We start from the raw sequence: 24,574 nt of genomic DNA on the forward strand, positions 1-24,574 counted from the left end.
CAGGAAGTGACGTAGAAAAACAAGCAGGCACATGGAGGTGGCGGTTGCTAGGTGATGTAGAGAGATGGCGAGAAAACTGTCGAGCTAATAGCTAACATTTATTCTTTGTTGTGTTGAGAAAAACCGCTTTTATGTAACCCAGGCAGATATATTTCATGTATAGGCTTGAAGAAAGCGTTGGCAAACAAAGGTAAAAAATAAGGTAAGTTAATTGTTCCTCTTTCTGATAAAGTTTAAGCTATTTTAAACTAGCTAAATAAACTAACTAGCTGTAAACTAGGTAAATACCCTGACATTTTACTCACAAAGACAAGATACACAGTTATCAGTGGTGGACTGTAATAAAACCAGATCACCAAATCAGATGCAGTCCTTAATTAAAATTTAGAGGTATCCTAACCCTAACCCTAATTATGATTTTTCAACTTGGGGTCGAACAATATGGCTTTTTCAGGGCTGATAGCGATATTTAGAAATCAAGCCGACTGACAACCGATATTTGGGAACAATACTTATTTGCAGTAAAACTGAAAACAACTTTATTTAAAAACTTAAAACAACCAGTGAAGGAAAGAACATCATGTAGAAATTGGGATTTTGTGAGATTTGGCCCCCTCCCACAGTTTTTGACTGCAACACCACTGTCATAAATACTGGTCCCAGGTCTGTAATAATTTGTCAAATGTAATGTAGGTGGTAACTACTAACTAAATTCATTACATCAAAACAATGTTGTCTGTTGAAAACGTGTATGTTGATGTAAAAATGCATGTGATCCTACTGTGAGAGGGTAGCTGTTACAAGACACTGTACAATCAAAACTATTTTGAAGCTGTTACATTGGTTACATTATGATGCTTCAAGAATAGAATTTGTATTTTTATTATGTTTCCTTTGTTGAGATGTGAACAATGTTAAAAAAAAAAGAAATTCCCAAGTTTACTCAAGGTCACTGTGCGTTTCATTTAGTAGCTCATCACTATACTTCAAGGATAGGAAAGTCCACAAAGAGAACAACATCATCCCATCTGTGAACATTTGTGCTTGACTCACATTAGATAACTTTTATCAACATTGTTGGTTGTTTATATCTCCACACCACCAAAGGGAGTTTGACCTCAGGATAGTTTGTGTTTATTCACATTTTTTTCTGCCCATGAATCTGGTGTGATTCTTACAGAAGTTTTGGCTTTGCACCTGAATCTCTAAGGGGCAATTTTTTCTGTATAATGACTTTCACCTTGATACTGTCAGTGCATTTTGCTGTAATCTTGCACCGTGAAATCAGCAGGATTGTGAATCAAGGACTTTTTTCTTTTAGGCATTCTCACATTTTGCTATTTCTATTAAATGATGTGACTACTTCTTCAATCACTGCTGTTAACCCACAGCATAATTCTATTTTTCTGTAAGCTCAGCCTAAACAATCAGCTGTCTTGGTTGAATAGCCATTTAGTCATGCACCACTTTACACCTGAGATGTGTTGTAAGAGCAATCAGTGGCAATTACCAGACAGAATAGAAAACCAGCTGGAGTCAGAGCTACAAGTTTAATGTGTCACTTCACTGTTGGCAATCCATTAAATGCTCACTCTGTGGCCACTAGCCTGACCGCAGTCTTACATACATTTTGAAAAACTAAAATAACAGGAACATGGTTCTGCAGGCTGACTCTGAGTCTAGACACATCAATTGTTCAATCAAGACCCAGCTGCCCTGCCTAGCCAGTTAATTGCTCTCCATTGTATGTATCCTTTCTGTCCAGCTCTCTCCAAATGGTTCATCTTTTTCTTTTTATACCTCTGTGCCTCTGACAATGTATGCTGCCTTTTCAAAAATGCAGAATCATACCACAAACCTGAACCAGGAGCTATTGAGATGAGATAGATGAGATGAGTGGTAAGTAGCACATCTTGATAGGTATCACATATCAAACAACAGCAAGAGCCATGGCCAGAAGCATTATGTTTTCATCTGTACATCTGTTCCAATTCTCTTGAATGTGATATCACAGGGATGCCTAGAGGTAATTTTATACAACCTGGCACAAACCTTGATTAGAGTTTAGTGGTCAGTGGTCACTGTGAGCTCATGTCCATCCCATTCTCGTGAACGTGATACCTCAAAAACGTCCGGAGGAGGTTTCATTACATCTGGCACATACGTCGACCTTGACTCAAGAATGTACTGATTAGAATTTTAAAATTCAAGGTTATAACAGTAGTAGTATTTATAAATCAAACTTTTAAGAACTGAAGTGATCTACAACAATTTGGCGATTGATCATTTTCCAGTTTTCTACAAAACTGCCATAATTTTTTTGGTTCCACCAGAATAATTTCTGGTTTTCTGGAATTTTATGATAATTAAATGAATATCTTTGGGCTTTGGACTCAAAAACAAGCAATTTATTTAAGTCAACTTTGGGAAATTGTGGTGGGCATTATTTTCTGCCATTTAGAGACCAGATAAGTAATCGATTAATCATTAAACTAGTCAGATCAGTTGAGACATTCTGACAATCTGCAGAGGGATCACAGCCACTTCAAGCAACTCTGCCCAGTGAAGAAGACCATTTCTTCCGTCATGGCTGGGGAGAAGAGAACCACAGCTGCCAGGACCACTTCATTTGAACTGCTAGGAAGAGCTTAATATTGTGAGCTGAAAGCTGACATGGGGAAGCAGCTGAAGTTCCCAGGAAACACCAACAACAACCTTAAGGTCTGACATGGTGCTGACCTCAGAAGCCTCCAAGCTTCTCCAAGGTTATTCAGTTGGAACTAAACTTACCCTGGTAGGACCACATAGAGGAGGCAAATGGGGAAGAGGGAAAAGTACATGTGAAGGGACATCAAATTGGCCACCGAGGCAGCTAAATTAGCTCCAAGCTGGCTGTGGATCTGGAGAGTAGAGCCTTGGATGGAGTAGTGCTACCTGGACGCAAGTCAGGGCTTGATCAACCCCAGCTGGGTCGTCTGGATGTTGGTGTAAGATTGTTGCAAGACCCAAAACCACATGAGTCCAGGTACAATCACTGATGTGCCCAGGTGCATCACAAGATGATAATAAGATTAAGGAGTTCCAGTGGTTCCTTCACCATTGGGTTTATCAGTGTTTGGATTTTAGTCTAGCCTGCATTTTCTTTCCAATCACTCTTTTGGACATGATCATTTTTTATGTTTAAGCCAACTAATTTATATTTGTGTTTAGCAAAATAGAACTATTAAGCCGAGCTGATATGAATAATTCCCTATGTTGTCCGATAATTGACTTGTTTAATTATTGATAATTCACGTTTGCAACTTAATTTTCTGCTCCCAGTTTGCGTGATTAAAGACAACAAACACCTACATTAACGTCACCTTTAACTTACTGTTTATATTGATGGATGTCTCGGCTGAAACAAGCAATTAAACCTTTTTCCTGTGTATTTGTCTCAGTCCACAGTTGTAGTAATGAGTTGGCTGCTTGCATCACCGTGCGGTGGTGACGTGTGGCGTCTGGGAGCTGTCCCAGGAATCATGGTGCTGAAGCTGCAGCACCAATTCAGCAGCCAATGATCACAGGAGAATCCGGGGATACGGACGCTTTCAGCCAGAGCAGGACAGTCCGACAATCGGGTTGGATTTTTACGGAGGGATTTAAACCCGTCGGCTTGTTCCTCGGACATGGAAATTCGATAATCGGGGATGTAAGCTTCGCACAGAGTTGTCAGCGACCTGCAGTCTGGCCGGGGATCTGTGAAAAATAACAATAACCCCAAACTGTGAGTCGTATAGAAATCGGGGTAGCTCGCCAGGTAAGACAGATTTCGCTTCCCCCCCTAACACGGCACGCCATCGATTGACTTGATTTGCTCTGAGAGCTTTACAAGACGTCGACAGAATTCTGAGCTCCGCTCATGTAAAATGTCTCTTTTTGGTGTTGTTGCAAATATTTGAATTTGAAGATTGAGCGCTGACATTTTATTTTGTAGTCTGTGTCAGTCCGTGGCAGCAGAGGCAGATTTCTTGGTTTGTGCACTCGTCATGAATCTGGAGGGAGAAGCCTGTCGAGATAGTTTATGTTGTACAGAGCTGGCGGACTATTAAGGCCATGAAATGACAGTGGACACTGAGTGAACGGGCCATAGCCTTATTACTTGAATGCATATTCCTATCAATCTAACATTTGACTTTCCTCTTTTAGCTTATTGAACTTAATGGCTTCAGACACTTGTTTGCATCGATGGGATTTATTTGCCTTTCGGATTTACATTGTCGTGGGGAGACAATAAAAGACTTTCACTTAAATATCACCACTGAAGACTAAAAGGCTGCTTTAAACGCTGGGAAACGCATCCTCTTCCTCCACTACCACATCTCACGACATATGAAGAAGTGTTTGCTCATGACGGGGACACACACAGTACATGCTGATATCTTCCAGCACCTTTGCATGCTGCTGTGAGTTTCTGGCCGGAGACAGTCGGATGCTGCGCAGCCAGGGCATGCTGAAGAGCCGCTGTTGCGTCCTGCTCGGTGACCTGAGGGTGCTCCTGCTCGGGCCACCGGCGCCGCCGACACCGCTGCCTCCGCTGACCCCCATGAGCGGCCAAACTACGGAAAGCCATGAGACAGGCGTCACCGTCCCCGAAAACAACAACACGTTAACGCGGAGCCACCAGCAGCACGCAGGGGAACGGGTTGCCCCACCTGCAGCAGGAGCCACCGGGCAACCGGGCGGAGAGCGAACGGCCTGGGTCGATGCTGCAGAGCTGTCGGCGGCCCTGCGCGGCTGCAGCAGCTCCTCTGATGACTGCTCAAAGGGCAAACTGGAGGAGAGGTTCTCCCTCACCAGCTACACGGAAAGTGGCTTCAGGACGCCTGTGTGCAGGATCTGCTTCCAGGGACCAGAGCACGTAAGTCAAGACAAATATCCCAATAAATGTCGAGATATTTCTGTCATGAGGCAAGTTACTGTCTAATTCATTAATATTTTGCACTCACACACCTCCTACCTGAGGGTTCAAAGATTTATGAAATCTGTTGGTGTTATATGTAGTTGGAATGAAATCTCTCCAAGGAGCATAGGTTAACTATGGATCAGGGTGTTGTGTGAATGTTGCACATTTATATCCAGAAATCATCCCCTCCTGGGAGATCCTCCGTTACATGCAGGCTTTGTGCTGGCCAAGCTTCTTTTCCAGTGAGAAAACCCACTCCTAGCGTCTTATTAGGGCATCCATGCATATGGAGAGCCCTCTGAGCAGGGATCCCACTGCATCCTGCGCTCATCCCTTTGTGCAGCTTGAAAAGACAGCTATACTGTAGCTAGCAGTGGGAGGATAATGAAAGACCTTGTCCCCATGGTTGACAAGTGTGGAGGATACACAGAGATGCAGTAACAAGTCATTATAGCCAAACACTGTGAATTCATATCGAAGCATTACATGCATGAAAAAATCAAATAATGCCTCTCACTCTGCTGCTCACAGGTAGGCACCACCTGGAAACAGCAAAGAAATTAATAATGATAATGTTCACAGAACAGAAGGGAAGAGCCTTCAAGTTAATCACACCATGCGCCTCCATCTTTGGGGCCATACTGATGATAATGTCACAGTACATCAATCAGAAGTGGAGAAATCTGAAAGAAGATGGCCAAGGTGTGCCGCAATAAATAATATGAAATTATAACACAGTAGCAGGTACTTAGCAATTTGCGGACACGTTAGTTACACTGTTTGACAAAGCCTTTGAGACCACATTGACGAATATGTCACACCTCACCAATTAGTAATGGAGGTAGGAAGGCAATAAAAAATGTGAAGCAAGATAACTGATGCGTAGAACAGGCTTTTTATCTGGCAGCCTGTACTCATGGTTGCAGTTCCTTTTACCCGAGCAGCAGAGTTACAGTATCGTTTCATGGCCATTGCACAGTGTATGGTCTATAATCTCTCCATGTTTCATCAACTAATTACTCCAACAGCAGTTCTGTGCATCTTTCCACCTCTGAGTACACGCTTTGTAATTATTACAGACATGGGGGATAGTTATGAGATTGGCAGACAAGGCCTGATCGTTGTTTTTTCACAAACTCCACAGATAGTCAGCACACTCTGCAATGCATACAAAATACCGTCTTCAAAGTTTGCAGTATTTTCAATGGTCTCCTCCAGCTCATCTCATTGGAGACGTTGCAGCTAGTCAATAGCTTTTGATTTCATGCAGTCTTATCATTATGCAAGTTCTTATCTCTCACCGGCCTCCCTGCCATCTCTGCTGTTGGTTTGGGTGCAGTCCAGGTATGGATCTGCTGAGGTGTAAATGGTTAAAAGGAGAATGGTGCTCCATTTGAAAAGAGAGATGAGTGGACTGTCTGTGTGTCACTGTGTGATACAGGCAGTGGGGACATTAGTTATCCTCTGTTCTCCCTTAGCCTCCAGGATGTCACATAGACCAAGGCAGCCAGTATCTGATCTGACAATCCACCTCCAAAACACTTCCATCCCCAAGGCTGAGTTACTCAAGACAGAGTAAAGAAGGGAGCAAGAGACATTGCTTTCCTCAAGCATCCAACTAGAAAAGGGCCTTGAGTGTCTGACAGAGGCAACCATTGAAAAATGATTGTGCTCTGATTTAATGTGACACCAAACGATGTAATAAGTCTGTGTAATCGAAATCACGTCAGTGTTTTTTGGTGCCGTTTTCTCTGAGGTGCCCTTAGTGATTCACTAGTCCTGTTGTTTTTTAAGATAGTTTTGCACCTTTCCTTCCAAATCTGTAGTAACTCATTACTCACATGCCTATTTAACGTCATTGGTCACTGTAATAATCCCTCTTCTCTTTACCAGCCATAAAACAATCCATTTATAAGTCTTCAAGTCAAATCATGTGAATAATTTTCAGGCTTTTTAGTATGAAATTCTTTCTTTGTGTTACTGCCCCTTCTCAACAGTCCAAGAAACATATATAGGGAATTTGATAGACTGACACTGGATATTATTCACTTTCAAAGTACAGAACAAAGCATGTGAGGTTTGTCCACCATCACTTACATTAGATTCACACAACAAAGGGATCTCCTCAAGGACAGCATGGACAGGAAAAATATTAACAGCCACTTATAACTCTTTTAAAAGGATATGTTCAACCAAAAATAACCTTGTGCTGATGGAAAGTCAGATAAAGTTTTGTAGTCCACAAAAATTTTCTGGAGCTTCTCAGCAAAACAGTGTTGCAGCATTCTCCTTAACAGCTGAAGAAAATGGATTTCACTGGACAAGCTGTCTAGAACTATTTTGGGTTTTGTTTTTTGTACATTTAAAAACAAGCCCAGATCTACATCAGTTATTTAGGAGAATGCTGCAACCCTGTTTTAAACCCCAGAAAGGTTTTTCGGACCACAACATTTCCCCTGATTTTCCATCGGCACTGGGTCGATGAGATAATACTGAAATGTCATTTTTGGGTGAACTTATCCTATAATCAGAATCAGAATCAGAATTATTTTATTTGTCCGCAAATAGGGAAATTTCTGTGTCACACCAGCCCAAGTACAGTAATATTACAACAAACAATAATAATAGTACAAAATAACAACAATAACAAGGTAAAAAATAGAATACATTTGTTTATACATAATATTGTACAATAATGTATGTACAGACATGAGACATTTGTCTTAAGACAGTATGTTCAACTACTTCTCCAGACACACACAATGCATAGTATAATGACCAGCTGAAGAAATGACAAATATTCATATACCTTTTACCTCAATGCCTCAGGTTATTCATTATACAGCTAACTTTAAACATATTTCAATTCATGATTAGCTCTATTTAGCTAAAGGTCAGGAAGAAGCTTTACAGGGAGCTCTGGCTTTCTTGCATGGAGCGTTTGCTCTATTTAAGCTTGTGCTTTCAGACTCAATCTTGACCTAGCCCCTCGAAGAAAAAGCTATTTCTCTTAAGATTTTCAGGAAATAGTCTTGCCGTGCACAGAATTCTAAAATAGGTATTTTAAAAGTCTCATACAAAGAAGAGTCAAGGTATATTTCCATGTGTTTGGGATCCTGCTCCAGCCTTCCTGTCCTCACTTCAGTTTCATGTCGAGAATATGTGAGTCCCTGCTGCTTAGAAAAAATGTCTGTTTTCCCTCCTAAATCATAACACAGATAATGCACTTGCACAGTGTGTTTGTCTGAGCACAATGAGAAGCCTTGAGGGGTCAAGTTAGCATCATTCTTTCTATATGGCCCCACAGAGCCGAGGCTCTATGCTCTCTATACTCCATCATAGCATGGCTCCTCTGCCATTTGTTGGAAATGGGATATAAACAACTTACATAAGCACATGAATTTTTTGGGCCTGGCTCGAGTCTATAGACAGCAGCTGTGAATTCATAAACTTAAATTATATACTCTGGTTCCTCTTGTTCAATGACTTTTAAATGGGCCATTAACTGTCACTGTAGACCTAATGGTTCCTGTAAAATAGGAAAAGACTGGAGCATCCCCATGTTTTATGAGCAGTCATAACAGATACATCAATTTGAAATTATTTGACCTTCAGTGTAATTTTTCAGGGATTGTTCTGTCCCTTCAACTTGTTGAATATGATTAAAATGTGTATATGAAGTTGTTTTTCAGATGACTGCAGTGACTGCAAAGCTTGTAGCCTGAATGTCTGTTGTAAAAATTGCTTTCGTTCAGTTTCTGTGAGAGCTAGTTTATTGTGCCACAATTTCTCTAGAGTTAATGGAGTTCACTTGCATGGACTCCAGGCCCTTAAGAAATGTGAATAGCCATCTCTAATTTAGTTTCGTGTCATTATATACATTGGGAATGGATCCAATTTTATAAGGACAAAATTAGGCGCGCCAAGGTGTTTTTACGACAATGCAGCAAAGAGAAATGGAAAAACACAGACAGAGCTTTCAGACCTATCATCTTTTTTAATACATTGTTCTAATGTGTGTGTGTTTTTTTTTTCAATTATCTTTGTTGTTTGATCAACAAAAGGACATTTAGTTAGCACTTTCTGTATGCGTGGGCTGTAATGCCACATTTTTTATCAGTCTCTCTTACTCTCTCTCCAGCCTCAGTTGTACTGGAGTGATCTAGGTTTCAGCTCTTGGCTGCAATCAGGCCAGTCACAGTGAGCGGTCCGAATCCCACTGGACACGGCAGAAGTGTTCTGGTGCTCCTGCCAATACACTCCCACCCTGGCCATCTGTAGATGGGCCTTTTCTCCTCTAACTCCCTTCATTTTCTCTCCCTTCTCCTCGACCAGGGTGCTGCTCCGTCTGTCAGAGATGTCAGCACAATGATGGCGTGGAGAAATAATTTGGAAACTCTGCATTTTGAATTTTTTCCTCCTCTCTCTATGCCATTTTCATGGTAGACAGGGACGGGGAGTATTTAACACTGAAATGAAAATATCTTGGCTTAGAAAATGAGTGCCTCAGCTCAGAAAGGTAGGGAGCTTTCGTGCAGCAGGAGCTAATTTATTTTTTTTATTCACTACAGTCTTTTTTATTCAGTCCCATTAAGCTTAAAACACATCTTTACAAGAAGGTCCTGCTTTGAATTTTATAGATCCTGGTGTCTTTAACTGCAGGTCAGGACCTAAAAGCGGTGGCAGGCCTACATTTTTTAGGTCATCATCTATATCCAATATGACAAGACTAGTAATATATTTTAATGAGCTTGGGGCCTGGTGTGAGAGATTATAAATCTCTCATTTGTTCCTTGGGCTGAATACAGCTTAAGAATAATAGCTGGTTAAGAGTATGGCTGAGCACATATTGCTGTTAAGTGAAAAGCTTGCGATGCCAAATATCATAGTTCCACTACACTATTGTGTAGGATGAAAAAATCAAACCTGCTGGATAGGCTGAAAACATATGTTGGTAAAGCTGAAAATATGGCTTCTAAATCTCAGCTGTTTGATATGACCTTTTCAGTTCTGCTTTACTAAATATTAACAAGGTTCAAGAGTTTACACGTCTGCCACTGCTGACCACCAAGAACCACCTCAGGATAAGTCGATATTATTGCCCTTCTCAAATGCCTCTCAAAAGCAGACCTTTGTTTCAACAACCTTTAAGGTTAAACGAAGAGTACAAGCATTCTTATTCTGCTTGCAGTGTAACCAGTCATATGTAGATGTCACCAAGCAGACGCAAAGGACTTGAAATTGTACAAATTATTTGAACATCCTGACTGACTGAAGTCATCATAACATCCACAATGATTATACCACATAAGGATGTTGGTTACAGCAGTTTCATGAATGCTAGAAACATGCAGGACGGCCTGACATAGAGTTTTAGCTTTTCCCTTTACTGACATCAGATGTCAAAAAACATCATAGTCAATGTGCCTGGCCCACTGCTGTTGACAAGCTGACAAACCCTCCTGTGTCAGTAGCCCCTAAACTTATATCCACCAAGTCATGCAATGAATTTGTCCCCTTCTTCTTCACAACATTCAGCAGACAGGCTGCCAGTGCCTCTATATCATGAGTTAGTTCTGTATTGCATCCTTTTAAGATCAGTGCAATTAGCATGACACAATTCAATCCTATCAACCTTGAGGGAAAGTGTGCAATTTCAGTCTTGATATTGTGCCTCCAGGCCTTTTCAATTATTTTTTCCTGCATGGCATCAGATCTTCTTACTCGTAAGCCATTTCCCACAGACCCTGAAAAAAAGTTAAAACAACACTATAAAAGAACAATTAGTAATGAACAGCAGTCATCTCATCTCAAACTCCCTTACTTTTTGTTACACTGAATACCTGGCCCTAAACCATTATTTTGATGGTTTCCAGTGATGACCGCTGTGCTCTGCTCTTGTTAGGATCTTATTAAAATGTTGTTATGTTAAAATGACATCCACTTTCACATAGATAGTGGCAGAGTTTTAGTTTTGGTGTTGATGTTCGATCTCAGTGCTGCATTCAACACAATCATTAAACAGACTTGAAAACTGGCCAGGACTTTCTTGCACAGTGCTAAACTGTTGAAGTCTTGGTCGAAGGACAGGGACGAGTTTGTGTTGATTGATTACAAATCTGATCTTTCAAAAATTACACATGGAGTTCCCCAAGGCTCCATTCTCTGGATGGTCCCAGTAGCTCAGTTTGTTAATAAAAAAGCAACAATTATCTTGAAGCTGATCTGTTAAGTTGACAATTAAATCAGTGGTCATCTCCAGTTGCACATGTTGACGACCTCAGTCCTCAGACCAGGAGAGTTCAGATCTTTACACCATCTTTTTGTTTGTCAGATAATTGATTTAAAAAGACATGTGTTGGTTTATAAACACAGTCAGCAAAAGACCAAAAACCATTTCTGATCTGCTGCTCTGTTATGAACCTCTCTGATGGTGTGGGACAGGTCTGCTTACTGTCCCTGGAGTCAAAACCAAATACAAAGAAGCAGCAGTCAGTTTTCATGCTCCACATATCTGGAACGAAATCCCAGAAAAGGTCTGCTCCAACTGTAATTTTTTTTATTTAAATCAGGGCTTAAGACTTTAATGCAATTCTATTTTTTTTAGGTTAAACTTGGGAGTGCTTATTCACATCTTGCGCAGCACTGTAGCTGAACTGTTTTATCTGTTTTTATCTCCTGTTTTATTTTATTGTCTTAAACCCTCTTTGAATGTGCCATTTCATGTAATATTTTCATATATTCTATACACAGTATATGCACTATGAATTGCCTTTATGAAAGGTGCGATAATGAATAATGCAAGTAAACCTACCCTGCCTTTATCACAGATCGAGCAGAGAAGGTCGGTCAGGGAGAGCAGACAGAGGAGGATAGAAGAGTAAAGGAGAAACATAAGTGTTTCTTCTATATTTTTATTCGGTCTGAACTAACCATATTTGCAACTATAAAAGAATATTTATGCTTATGTGACAGCTGCAGTCCCTTTCAGACTCCCTTTCCTCAGCACAGTATTTTGCAGCTTTGTGGGGTTTGCTGTCTGACAGAAGCTTCGTTGACTAATCCCCCTCTTTTCAACGGTACTAGTAATCAAGCATTTTGCCTGTCAACTAGGTGTGAGGCAAAGCTTTCATTTCACACCTGAACTGGTGTTCTACTGTAATATGATTGTGCAGTGCTCTGTGCTTTGTACTCTCTCAGAAAATCAACGAAGCTCAAGCGAATTTCAGAGAAATACAAATGTATGCATAGTGTAACCTGCAGTATATTGCATGAAAAAGGGTTCTCTGCAGGGGGTAGATGAGATGAGAAGAATTGTCAGCAGGTCAATAATGGCTATAAGGAGATATTTCTTTTGAAACATAAATCACTATTTAAGATGCTCTTAATCTCAAGTCCAGTATTATGAGGCAGAACTTTTTAACATTGTCTTTTTGCTGTGTCTGCGGTTTCTCATCGTATTCTTTGTGGTAATCCTGAAAAACACATTACTTTAATATGCATCAGTGAAGGATTTCTTATTTTCAGACAATAGTAAAGAGATGAAATACAAAGATCCACAATTAAGACGAGGCATAATAAACACCACAAAACAAGAACAGACCCAAAACTAGCTGTTATACTGAGATGTTGCTGTTGTAGATAGCAAAGACACTGGCCACTGTGACATATCTCCAGAATGCAAATCAATGGCCAGTTGCGTTAGCAATCTGCATTAAAACAAAACCTTACATTTCTTAATCAAAAATTATTTTTACACATTTTTAGACACCGTTTGAACACCTTATTTATCAATTTTTAATCACTTTTTAATTACTAAATTGACTCAAATAATTAGAAATATTTAGACGTAACTGTCTCAGAGAAGTGTAATATTTTATACAACAAATGTAGTGTTACAATTTAGGTCAAAATGTGAAACTAAGATTCTCCCTTTTGGAGCCATATATTGCTTCACTGATGTCTCAGAAAAAACAGCACAATTCTTCCCATTATGGTGGCGACAGAAACAATAATGAGTGACTGCACTATGCTGTTGAAGTAGGCTGAAGTTAGTCTGCAAGGATTTGTTCATTTTCATTTTCATTTTCATTGGTTAGGGTTAAGGTTCTTCTCTCAGGTATTATGAAATAGGGGACCAGTCCCTCACAAAATACCTCAGGAGTACGTCTTTACACATATGATAATGTCTCCAGTGGCAAGAAAGATATAAGTCTTACATACCACACTGTAATCAGGGGGCTGTTCAACCAACCATTTTTGTGATACTGTTAGCTGTGCAATTTACAAAGCAGTTCTTTGAATGAACCTGAACCCAAAATGGAGTCTAATAAATCCAGGACAAAATGGTGTGGATTAGGGATACATCAATGCCAAGTATTTTCTTAATCTCACTTTGGACAGGCAGCCAGAAATGTACAATTTTAGGGCACAACTACATACAGTGACTCATACAGTACCACAGCTATTTTACATTGCAGACATAATGATGAGCACATCAGGTCATAAATATGCTGCCAGTGTTGTAAGAAAGACAGTGTAGACAGAGGTCAAGTCATGACAAAGATGAGAGTGTGTCAAGACTGAGACAAGACTTGGAGGGTTTGAGACCAAGACAGTGTGAGTCCCAAACTGTATGAAACACTTCCAATAAAATTTGGAGCGTCAAAAACATGCGTGAAATTAATCCACATTTCAGTAAAAAAAAACCACCAGAAAACAAATGAAGATTCCTCATTATTCACCAGTTTTATCAGCATATATTTCTTGTATGTGCATATGTATACAGTATATATAACAAGAAATGAAATTTCTAATCAGAATGCATTGCAGAGGTGAGCTAACACCAAGGACACGATCTTTAATCAACACTCGTGCCTTTCACAAGAAACCATCACTAAGTAAAGAATCTATCAAGTAATTATTCAGTATGATGATTTAGCTGCAGTTTTGATTCTAAGGCAACACCAAGACCTTCAGGAAGTTGTTAATGCATTAAACAGAATGATTCTTCACACCTCATCATGCAGGAGGACATCATTTTAATTTATTTACATATACATTTAGAAAGGTTCATGTCTCACCAGAACCGGCACAGACTGTCCAAACAAGAATTAAAAATACAGCAAAAAAAAGTATATTTATCCATTAAAATGAACTGTGTTATGAAAAGCTCTTGCCCTGCGTTGCTGGTATTGACTGACTCTCTCCCACAGGGGGAGCTCCTGAGCCCGTGTCGGTGCAGTGGGTCAGTACGCTGCACCCACCAGCCCTGCCTCATCAAGTGGATCAGCGAGAGAGGATCCTGGGCCTGTGAGCTGTGCTACTACAAATATCAGGTCATTGCCATCAGCACCAAGAACCCACTACAGGTGAGCAGTAGGGGCAGACAGAAGCATGGTAGTAATGTAAAAGGGAAATTTTACAGCCAAGTTTTTGTCGGTTCTTAGAACTAGGAGGCTGAACTTACATTTACATGAAAAAAAATCAAACAACAAGTGCTGAAATGTCAGTCAGGGAATCACTGGGATTTATGGGGATTGGTCTAATGTAGCCCCAGGCTCTACTCCTCTCTGGGACTCATTTGGCTGCGTTTCAGATTTTTATATCAAAATATTTGGGACAAAACACCTAAAACAGTATTTTCAGGAATCACAAACTGTCTTTACTGCAGCTATAGTTGCACTCTGATCATAAACAGAGGAATTCGAGTGAAGATGAAAGTGTTTTTGAATTAAACAAGGATTTTTCCCTCTGATCTCAAGAACAGAAAGATTGCAGAAGCATCTGTTCTCTCAGTTTTAGCCTTTGGTGATGTGATATTGTCGTTTATAGTTGGATGGATTTCTTTTAGGTTTTTCCAGGGTTTCATTTGTAGCATATTTTCTGTGAACAGATTTTTATTTCCAAAGAAACCAGACACACACGCACACACACCTGCCCCCAGTCTGCGTCTTCCTTACCTCCTTTTGATATGAAAAAGTTCAGGATTGTCAGCCTGATTATTTTGTATTATGAATATTTTTATGAATGCTTTTTTAACCATCTTGTACCTGCTGATTATTTACCATGCTGAGTCTGTGTGTCCAAGTATTCGTTAAAGTTTAGAGAGATGGAAATACAGAGAGCTAAGCTGTATTGTGGTCTGTGTCTTCCTGCAGTGGCAGGCCATCTCTCTGACTGTGATAGAGAAAGTGCAGATAGCAGCGGCCATCTTGGGCTCCCTGTTCCTGATGGCCAGTATCTCCTGGCTGGTGTGGTCGTCCTTCAGCCCGTCAGCCCGCTGGCAGCGTCAAGATCTGCTTTTCCAGATCTGTTACGGCATGTACGGCTTCATGGACGTCGTCTGCATAGGTGAGGGGTCACATAATTGCTCCTGCAATGAGTGTGTGAGGAGAATATTCAGTTTGTCACTTTATTCCAGATGCATTATGCATTCAACAGTCAAAGCAAACTTCATGTCGAAGGTGTTCAGTGGAGTCAATATAGTAGGTCTACCAGCCTGGTGTGCACAAATGATGGTAAATGCAATGAAGAGTTTAACCGATTGACAATCTATATAAATACAAAAAGATCAGTAGTGAGTGTGGGGACTCCTGTCATGCAACATTGGCTTTGTATTGAATATGTGATTGTATGGCAACTTATGAAATATTCACTATCTTATATCTTGATATCTTAAAGAAAACTTTATTAAACATGATTACATTCTCAAAGCTTTCTTGATAAATAAAACATGAACATTCAAAACAATTTCGCAGCAACTAAAGTGATTTTCATCCCATATTTGAAAGTTTTCCTCTCTAAAATAAAAGCTGCGGCACCAAATTTAAACTTTGACGACCTTGTGTGCGCTGATATAACACAAGAGAGAGCTAAAACATTTTTAACCATCTTCTGGATTCGTGTGGGCGTTCAAACAGAAACTTGTAGCACATCCGCTTTAAGCCCGCTGTCCTCTCTCCGGAGCCTGGGGGCCCGCTTGATTTTGGATGAGTATGTGATGGCATCTCACATTAAGAAAAGCTCTGACTGCCAATGCAGCAGACAGCAGGATGAGTGGAAGAGGAGATTGATTGTCTCCGGTTTGGTGGCGAGGATTGAGTGTGGAGTCATTAACTCTGCACTTTACAGAGATTAACTTGTCACCTGGCAGACTTTAAAGAGCAAAGACCTGACTTTCATTTATCCACAGAGTACGAGTGGGAAAATGAAACAGATGAAGAGGAGAAACAGGAGATTATGACCAAACTGTCAATATAGAAGAGGTTGGGAATTCTTATATGTCCCATGTCTCTCTATAGTGTTTGCAATATTTGAGTTATATGTCACTTCTCATATCAGAGGACAGTATTGCACTATAACAAGTGTTGTCGTCCTAACTCAATAAAAGTACTGTGGTACGCATTACTCATTACTTATTTACTCCCCCCAAAAATTAAATCACTACACTAAACATTACATTTGTGTTACTCAGCATTGCCTAAAATGCATTGTCACGTATCCACCAGTAAACAAAATAACGTTACCTTGTCCTGATGCTATTTAAATGGTGTATGGAATCACTCAAACAAACTCACTCGAGTCATCCGCTCACCACACCATGGCTTTATGATTGACTACTCAAGCTTTTCTGATGTGTTTATGACTAAAGCTGGGGTTATACCTCTTCAGGAGCACAAGACTGCCCAGGCTGAGGAGCCGATTCATAGATATCAGGATAGGCAAGGCATTTATTAACAAACTTTCTTTCATTCTCTTTGAAAAAAATGACTGACCTGGTAAAAGAAAATATAACTAATAAAAGAAAAAAAACATTATCACTGAAAAACACATCAAAATACCACAACATTAAATACAATTTAATGAGATCATTTTTAATGTCTGTATCAGTGTCAGTGCCAGATATTTGTCTCGGGCCCAATATGACATTTTTCAGATATAAATGTTTCAGTGCCAATATTTCCTTTTTCAGTTCAGGTTTTGTTTTTCAATTTCAAATTTCATTTCTCGATGCCAGAAATCACTGCCACCATTTTGGCTCTGTAATTATTGTGCAAGCGTGCATGAAGGGACGTTGATGATTTTTTTTTATCTGCCTATTATGCAGATAAATGAGGAGCTTGTGTGACACAAGTAACAATGTGATTGTCTGATCATTAACTGTAATACAATAACTGAATTCAGGAACAGAAACTATTATATTACTGCCTTCCAACAAATGTAATGTGACTACAGTAATGCTTTACTTTGGAACACGTTATGCCCAACACTGACTGTATGGTCTGTCTGATATTTCTGTGTTGGTGTTGATCCTGGAACATCATAATCAATATTTCTCCAGTCCTGGGCCAACATTTCTGCTTACAAGACAGCAACAACATTTGCATTTGGATCAAGTGGCTGTGGCTTGTGGGTTGAGTACAGGATTCACACCAAGAGACCGGGCTTCATATCCCAGTTGGAGCATATTATACTTTTTACTCATCATTTTCCATGTTTTTTCAGTTTTAATGTCTCTGGTTAGGTTTAGCAAAATATGGTCTTTTGCACACTTTTTCACAACATGATCATGGTCAGTTGCAATGATGTTCCAGGAATAACACTAACACTCTGAAATCAGTTTGTGCAATCTGAGTCCTGGCTGTAGTGGTGATGAAGGTTCAGAGTGTAATTAGCTCAGGTTAATACTAAAAACACATCCAGTTCAGACAGTAGTTCCCTCTACATGACCATAATATGAGTGAAAATGCAGTGGAATCTTGCGGCCCAAGCTCTTGTCACAGATTGATTTCAATTTTCCAGATACTGAGTTCCATGAACACCAATCAATAAGCAATTTTAAACTGTGATAAGATGTTATCGAACAACCGCATAGAACAGATTCATCATTATTACTCGCCTAAATCCAAAAGTGGTGAGTATTGCTGTGTCACAAGTTGTGCCATGTCTACAGTTTTTATAGGAAACGAAGAGCTTATCTCGGGGTTATGGTGTGACACTTTAAAGATGAGTTGCTTTCTCCACTGCTCCCTCAACTAATACTTTCTGCAGTGATTCCACCACTGCAGAGTTATATATCACTTCGTGGTGTCATTAAGACTGCTGCCAGACACTGACATTGTCTAATTGATGCTCTGATCTTCACAGCACTAATTGTCCACGAGGGACCATCTGTGTTTCGTATCTTCCACCGCTGGCAGGCCGTGAACCAGCAGTGGAAGGTCCTGAACTATGATAAGTCAATGGACAGCGATGACCTGAAGAACACCTCTGTGGACAGGACTCTGTCTCAGCCCAGCCCGGGCTATCAGACTGGGATAGGAGTGTCCACCTCCACCTCTTCGCTGATGGTGGTAGCCTCCACAGCCGCCGGCTCCACTTCTACGACCGTGGTGACGGCCGCAGGAGGACTGGGGACACATGTGGACCCCAACATCGGCAGCACAGTGCCAGACCAACACTCTCCCTACAACATCCTCCACCTGCTCAGCCAACTGAGGCAGCCGGAGCCCCGCAGCCAACCCAGCAATAGCACACGAGAGCTGGTCATGAGAGTCACTACAGTCTGAGGAGTCAGTTGAGGCCTTATCTCACACAGAGGTGACAGATTTATGAACCAGCTGACAGTTGAAAAAAAAAAAGTCTTATCTTAACTGCACTGGATTAATACCATGTTGTTGTTTGTTTCAAAATGCATCTCTGATGTCCTTACATGGATTGAATAAAAGTCAAAGTTGTTTGATTTGCAGAATTGGTTGAAAAACAGTTCTTTCTGGATATTTGGTTAAAAAAGTTGAGTATCTGTGTTCCTTCCTGATCTCTTGTAACATTGAAGTGAAGTTCATATTGATTGAGCTTTTTCAACCACATCTCAGGTGACACCTCAGCCAGCTCCATCAAAGAATAAAGACTGAGACGCTGTTGAAAATCCATCACCCATAAGAGGATTTTTGAGCTAAGACTCACCGTTCATTACATCACCACCTTTTTTCTATTTATCTATATTACATAACACTGATCTGAAAATATTGGTTGAAAGAACTTTATAAATCTTCCATAATGTATTTTTACAACTAGAAAACCTTTGAGTTTTTAAATCGGCATCTGATTCCAGATAAAAACTAATAATTAGTAACAGCTACAGGACACCTTAACCATTTTCTTTTATTAAGTAAGTGCAGTAGTTCATATCTCTGCATGTTAAAATGATTTACTGAAACATTTCTTTACGTACATTGTGACCTAGATTCAAAAATGCTGTGAAAGCTTTTTATGACTTTTAATGATTTCTAGCTGTTTCCACTCTGTCCCTTACTTTTTACCCAAATTATTACTCTATAATAAAATTATGTCTGTGTGAAAATATGCAAAAGTATAAAACTTCATTATCAGTTTAAACATTATACAGAAATTGACAGTTTGTGTGATTATTATAGGAGAATTCTGGTGTTTTTCAAACTGGGTCCTGTTATTCACTTGTTTTGATGTGTAAATCATTTATACTAACCAAAAGTTTTGGAATTGTTCCAGTAGAGCGGCTTGACACGACTGCAGTGGTCGAAATGTAATCCTCTGGGACAACTGGGAATGTCAAAGATACTAAAAAAGCTTGTTTTGGGTGCTGAGACAAAGACAGACCTTTTGTTTTTCGTAACCTGAAACAGAAGCCTTGCTCAAAGAGAAGTCTTGCATAGTTATGACAGTTTTGTCTCGTAAATCTTCAGCCATGAATTTGTAACTAAATTCTTGCTGACAGTTCCTCCAGCTAAACTCCAAACGCCTCTATTCAACTCTGACTCACATTTCCACTGTCGTCCTCCTGCAAAAACTCACCTCTCATGAGATACACATTGCAGCCGTGTCACAGCCTCCAGCTGCGGTGATCTGCTGGACCGATTCCAAAACTTTTGATAATTATGAATTGTTTTCATACTAAAACATATGAAAAAAAATACCAGAATTCTTCTTTAAAGCTGCAATATGTAAGAATTGGCCACCTGTTGAACTATGTACTCTAAACAAATAGGGGGCAGCATATCCTCAGTACAACTGCTAACTGCTGCTAACTGTAGCTGCCACTAGCTCGTTAGCTCAGTTAGCTGTAGGTAGCAGTCAGGACAAGGAGATCAGAGCACCAGGGACATTTTTGTGTGTATGCTACCAGCACAGGAGCTTTGGACAGTGAAGGGCCAGGGCTAACTGGTTAGCATGCTGAACATGCTCTGCTACAAAATACATGTATAATAACATCATAACGTCATAACATCTAAACTGTTATTCTTTCAAATTCTGTTGATAGCTTTAAGTATGATTGTTTTCAACCAAAATGTATATGTATTGAATCTTTCGAGGTGTCTGATCAGGGGATATATCACAGCAGTGTGATGTGGATCAGATGACTTCATGTAAATGACTCTGGATCAGTAAACAGCCTAACATCATTTATAACCCGTTTTTTTCAGTGTTTTACCACCATTAATTCAATGTAGGCAAGATGCACTTTTATGGGAAAGAGAGTTGATATTTTCCATTGTGTGATTTTGTTGATTGTGTGAAGAGTTTTGAATAGTCATTTGCTTTTTTTGGAGTCGTGCGCCACATCTACAATGGGGCCTTTTGACAGTATTTCAACAATGCATCCAGACAATGGGGCTTAGCTGCTTCTGCCACAATCTCCACACATTAAAAAACAACAGATGCGGTCCATCAGGGACATATTCATGTTCACATCTGATCACCAGTGATCTCTGCTTCTTTTGGCTCTCAAATTCAAATATGCTCTTTGATTTCTCCTTTCGACTCTTGTTTTAAGTCCACGAGAGAGATCAATTTGATCCCAAGGGACTCAAAGATTTCTAAAGCACGTTGTGGGAAGGAAGAGGTGCTGTTTAATCATAGCTCATAGCTGGTGTGTTTCCACAAACAGTCTGACACTGTGATGCGGCGAAGAGAAGGCACTCTGCATTATTGTATAGCGCCTCATTTGGATGTAGCCGCTTGAATAAAAAACGTTTTGATGCTAATATTATCCATTAAAACGCGAGAAAGCCAAAGCTGATCATAGTGTGAAACATTTTTCAGGAGCTCTGCCTCAGATGCCTTTGAGCACTTTCCAACATGCATTACATTAAAACACATCATTAGCTTAAAAATACATCTGATGTGAATGATTTGCATTAATTTAAGAGATGCTGGGGCTTAATGTCGTGCGATTTATTTTTATTCCTGTAGGTTTTTGGCAAAGCAGCGGTACACTGTAACCTTGTCATGTCGGTATGACGCTGTTTTGACTCATAATTTCCCATCAAATTCAGCTGTCAAAAAGCACAATCATGAAGTGCATTTCCTGCTCCAACCGTTTAGTTTTCTGTCTAATTAATCCCCACATAACCAGGTGGACGGGCTGCTTTGCAACTCGGCTGTTTCTCATCACAATCAAATGCCAGAGTACAGTATCTGCAGAGAAATCAGGTAGCGCTGTGATTTTCTGCTGAATTATTTAAGCCATGAAGTGCTGCTATCAATGGGTGGGAGCTGCTGTATAGAACCAAGGAGCTGGGGAGGTTGCAGAGAGTTCATGAATCTGCTTGCCTCAGTTCCCTTCACACCTTTGAATTCACAGGCACATATACCTTGCTTTGATATTTATAAGAAAAAATCCCTCATAAACAACCAGGCAGGTAGGTTTTTAATTACCCGAATGAGGTCTGCAGCAGGTGCTCTGGTGCGCATGTTGAGATCATATCTATTTCACGATGAAGAAAAACAAGCTGCATGACAGTTAATTCCTGTGGGTTATTGCTAATCACTACCGAAACCACATGACTCTTCCAGCAACAGGTGGAATGGACCTTTGTTGTACCATTTTTGTTTAGGCAAGAATACTGGTTTGGCCGGAAAAAAGTCACCACCTGGATTTAACAAAGCAAGTAGGTAAGGGCCTCCTACTGCATAGGCGATCATCTTTCAGTTGGAAACAAGTTATATAACCCCATCTGATGCAATGAGTAGCTTCTCATTTCTCAAGCCACCATGTCGAAAGACACATCCAGTGGTCGTGGGAAAGATGTTAGTCTGTTTGAGAAGGGCCAAGTCATTGGCATGCATCAAGCAGAGAAAACATCTAAGGAGAGTGCAGAAAATACTAAAATTGGATTAAGAGCTGTCCAACGCATTATTAAAAACTGGAAGGATCGTGAAGAGCCATCGTCCTCGAGGAGAAAATGTGGTCGGAAAAAAATCCTGATTGATTGTGATCACTTAAACGTTTGGTGAAAGCAAATCCTAGAAAAACAACAGTAGAACTCAGGGCTATGTTTAATAGTGAAAGTAAAAGCATTTCCACACTCACAATGTGAAGAGAACTCAAGGGACTGGGACTGAACAGCTGTGTAGCCTTAAGAAAACCACTAAGCAGTGAGGCCAATCGTAAAAAAAAAAAAAAAAAAAGGCTTCAGTTTGCCAGGGAGCATAAAGATTGGACTCTGGAGCAATGGAAGAAGGTCATGTGGTCTGATGAGTCCAGATTTACCCTGTTCCAGAGTGATGCTGCATCAGGGTAAGAAGAGAGGCAGATGAAGTGATGCACCCATCATGCCTAGTGCCTGCTGTACAAGCCTCTGGGGGCAGTGCTATGATGTGGGGTTGCTGCAGTTGGTCAGGTCGAGGTTCAGCAGCATTATGTGCCCAAAGAATGAGGCCAGCTGACTACCTGAATATACTGAATGACCAGGTTTTTACATCATTGGATTTTTTCTTCCCTGATGGCATGGGCCAGTATATGTAAAGCAACATCGTGTCAAAATTGTAATTTTGTGTAGTTTTTTTAAGAAAGAAAATAGTTGAAAACTTGTTACTGCTTAGAACAGTGTGTGGGTTATCTTGAGTAACCTGGTCAGGATTTCTGGAAAGAGCCTTTTAGTTCCATTATATTCAAGAGAAGGCAGACATCTCTGTTGCCGATATCTCCAAAACTCTTCTCACCAAAATGGCCGGGATGAATGAAAAGCATGACAGGTGAGAGGAAGAATATGTGTTGTTGATTTTCAGGTGAACCAACCCCTGCAAAGGGGGCTTTGGTGCCATTTCCATTACTAGTGTTTCAGTTTTCATGGGATCACTGGACACTTTCAGCTATTCTCCCAAAAAGAAATAATTATATTTTCAGAATAAAATGAGTCATAATAGGAACTACAGTGGTGGTTTTGTACATTTTTGCTTTAAGGATTCATGAAAACTCTTTCATGAAACTCATCAAGCAGCTGTTCCATCAAATTTTAAAGCTTTTAATATTTCTGCTAAAGCAAATAATTGAGCCACTTTGCAAAGCCTGAATGTGTGAAATTCATACAGACCGGTGATTCTGGAAGGGTTGTCTTCCTCCTGGTTGGTGCACGATATAATAAAACCGCCATACGCTTTGCTTTCATCTGCAGAAAATTGACCCAAAAAGGATTTTTTGCAGACTTTATAGAACACTGAACCTTTGAAAATGGGTAACTTGCATACAGCTAATGTGTTATTCAAGCAGGTCGTCTGGAGCCTGAAACGCACTAGCAGACAGCACAGTGTTCATCCCTGCAACTTCTCCTACCTTTGAAAATGAAAAGGAGCATTTTGAAGAGCCCAGATAAAATGACGGGTATTATAGAGGAGCTAAAAGCATTGGCGGTCAGCGACAATGCTTCGAGAAATTGCAGGAGCAGCAGCCTTGGTCAGAGTCTTCCTCTATTTCAACACAGACACATATGCCTGTCCTTTTCTGACACCCAGCTACAGCTGCTCAGGGTCAGGGGGAGAAATTGTTGGGTGAATCATCGCGGAAAAACAAACAATTTAGATGTCCCAGTTCTGTTGATGTGCTTGTTTTTGGACTGTGGGAGGAAACCATCACACATGCACACACACACAGAGAGAGAGAGAGAGAGAGAGAGAGAGAGAGAGAGAGAGAGAGAGAGAGAGAGAGAGAGAGAGAGAGAGAGAGAGAGAGAGAGAGAGAGAGAGAGAGGGAGGGAGGGAGGAAGTCCAAACAGGAAGTTTGAAGCAGGACCTTCTTTCCGCGAGATGACAAGACTCCTTCAGGGACTTCAAATCTGAAACCACCCAGTACTTCCAATCATTACTTTATCTGGGGTCCTCTGTCATGTAGAAATAGACTTTTTACAAGCGTGGAACCGATTGAAAAGATAAAAGTCATTCTGTACTTCACTTGTCAGAAGTGATAATCAGTAGTAGGATCGGTTCTCGTGGTTCTGCGGCCTGTGTTCTCCTCCTGGTGGCTCACTGGCGTACTGCTCTGCAGAGTTTGCAAAACAGGGGCTACTCTGAGTGCAACCAGCGTCGTGTTCACATTACCATCAAAGTGAGAGTGCTGCAGAGGTCAGCTCACTTCAAACACTGCTCCTGATTTATAGTTGAAAAGATGAAACCTGTCACCTGTTACAGTGTGTGGGAACAGTGCAGCGCAGAAGCCACCCTGCTCTTAAGAGATTCTGCTCGTCTTTGATATTCAGTACAGGCATCACGAATGGTACAGTTTGAGGTATACTTCTACTTTTCCTGAGTCTGTCCATGTTCTTCCACTAAACTACATTTTGGAGGCAAATATTGCACTTCTTACTCTATTAC

At 40.4% G+C, this 24,574-nt stretch overlaps 1 protein-coding gene across 2 annotated transcripts; it reads left to right on the forward strand.

The window, feature by feature from the left end:
• Positions 1-26: 26 nt before the first annotated feature.
• march4 (membrane-associated ring finger (C3HC4) 4) lies at positions 27-18,698 on the forward strand. Of its 2 annotated transcripts, none has more exons than XM_037109247.1 (5): positions 27-190; positions 4,429-4,900; positions 14,161-14,316; positions 15,106-15,298; positions 18,095-18,698. In XM_037109247.1, the coding sequence occupies exons 1-5, from the start codon at positions 156-158 to the stop codon at positions 18,514-18,516; spliced, it is 1,278 nt and encodes a 425-aa protein (XP_036965142.1). In that variant the 5' UTR covers positions 27-155; the 3' UTR covers positions 18,517-18,698. The 2 variants fall into 2 exon arrangements, with proteins under 2 accessions (XP_036965142.1, XP_036965143.1); XM_037109248.1 differs by having other exon boundaries at positions 47-202.
• Positions 18,699-24,574: the final 5,876 nt, after the last annotated feature.

This window comes from Acanthopagrus latus, chromosome 9 (assembly GCF_904848185.1).
Source record: "Acanthopagrus latus isolate v.2019 chromosome 9, fAcaLat1.1, whole genome shotgun sequence".
NCBI lineage: Eukaryota > Metazoa > Chordata > Actinopteri > Spariformes > Sparidae > Acanthopagrus > Acanthopagrus latus.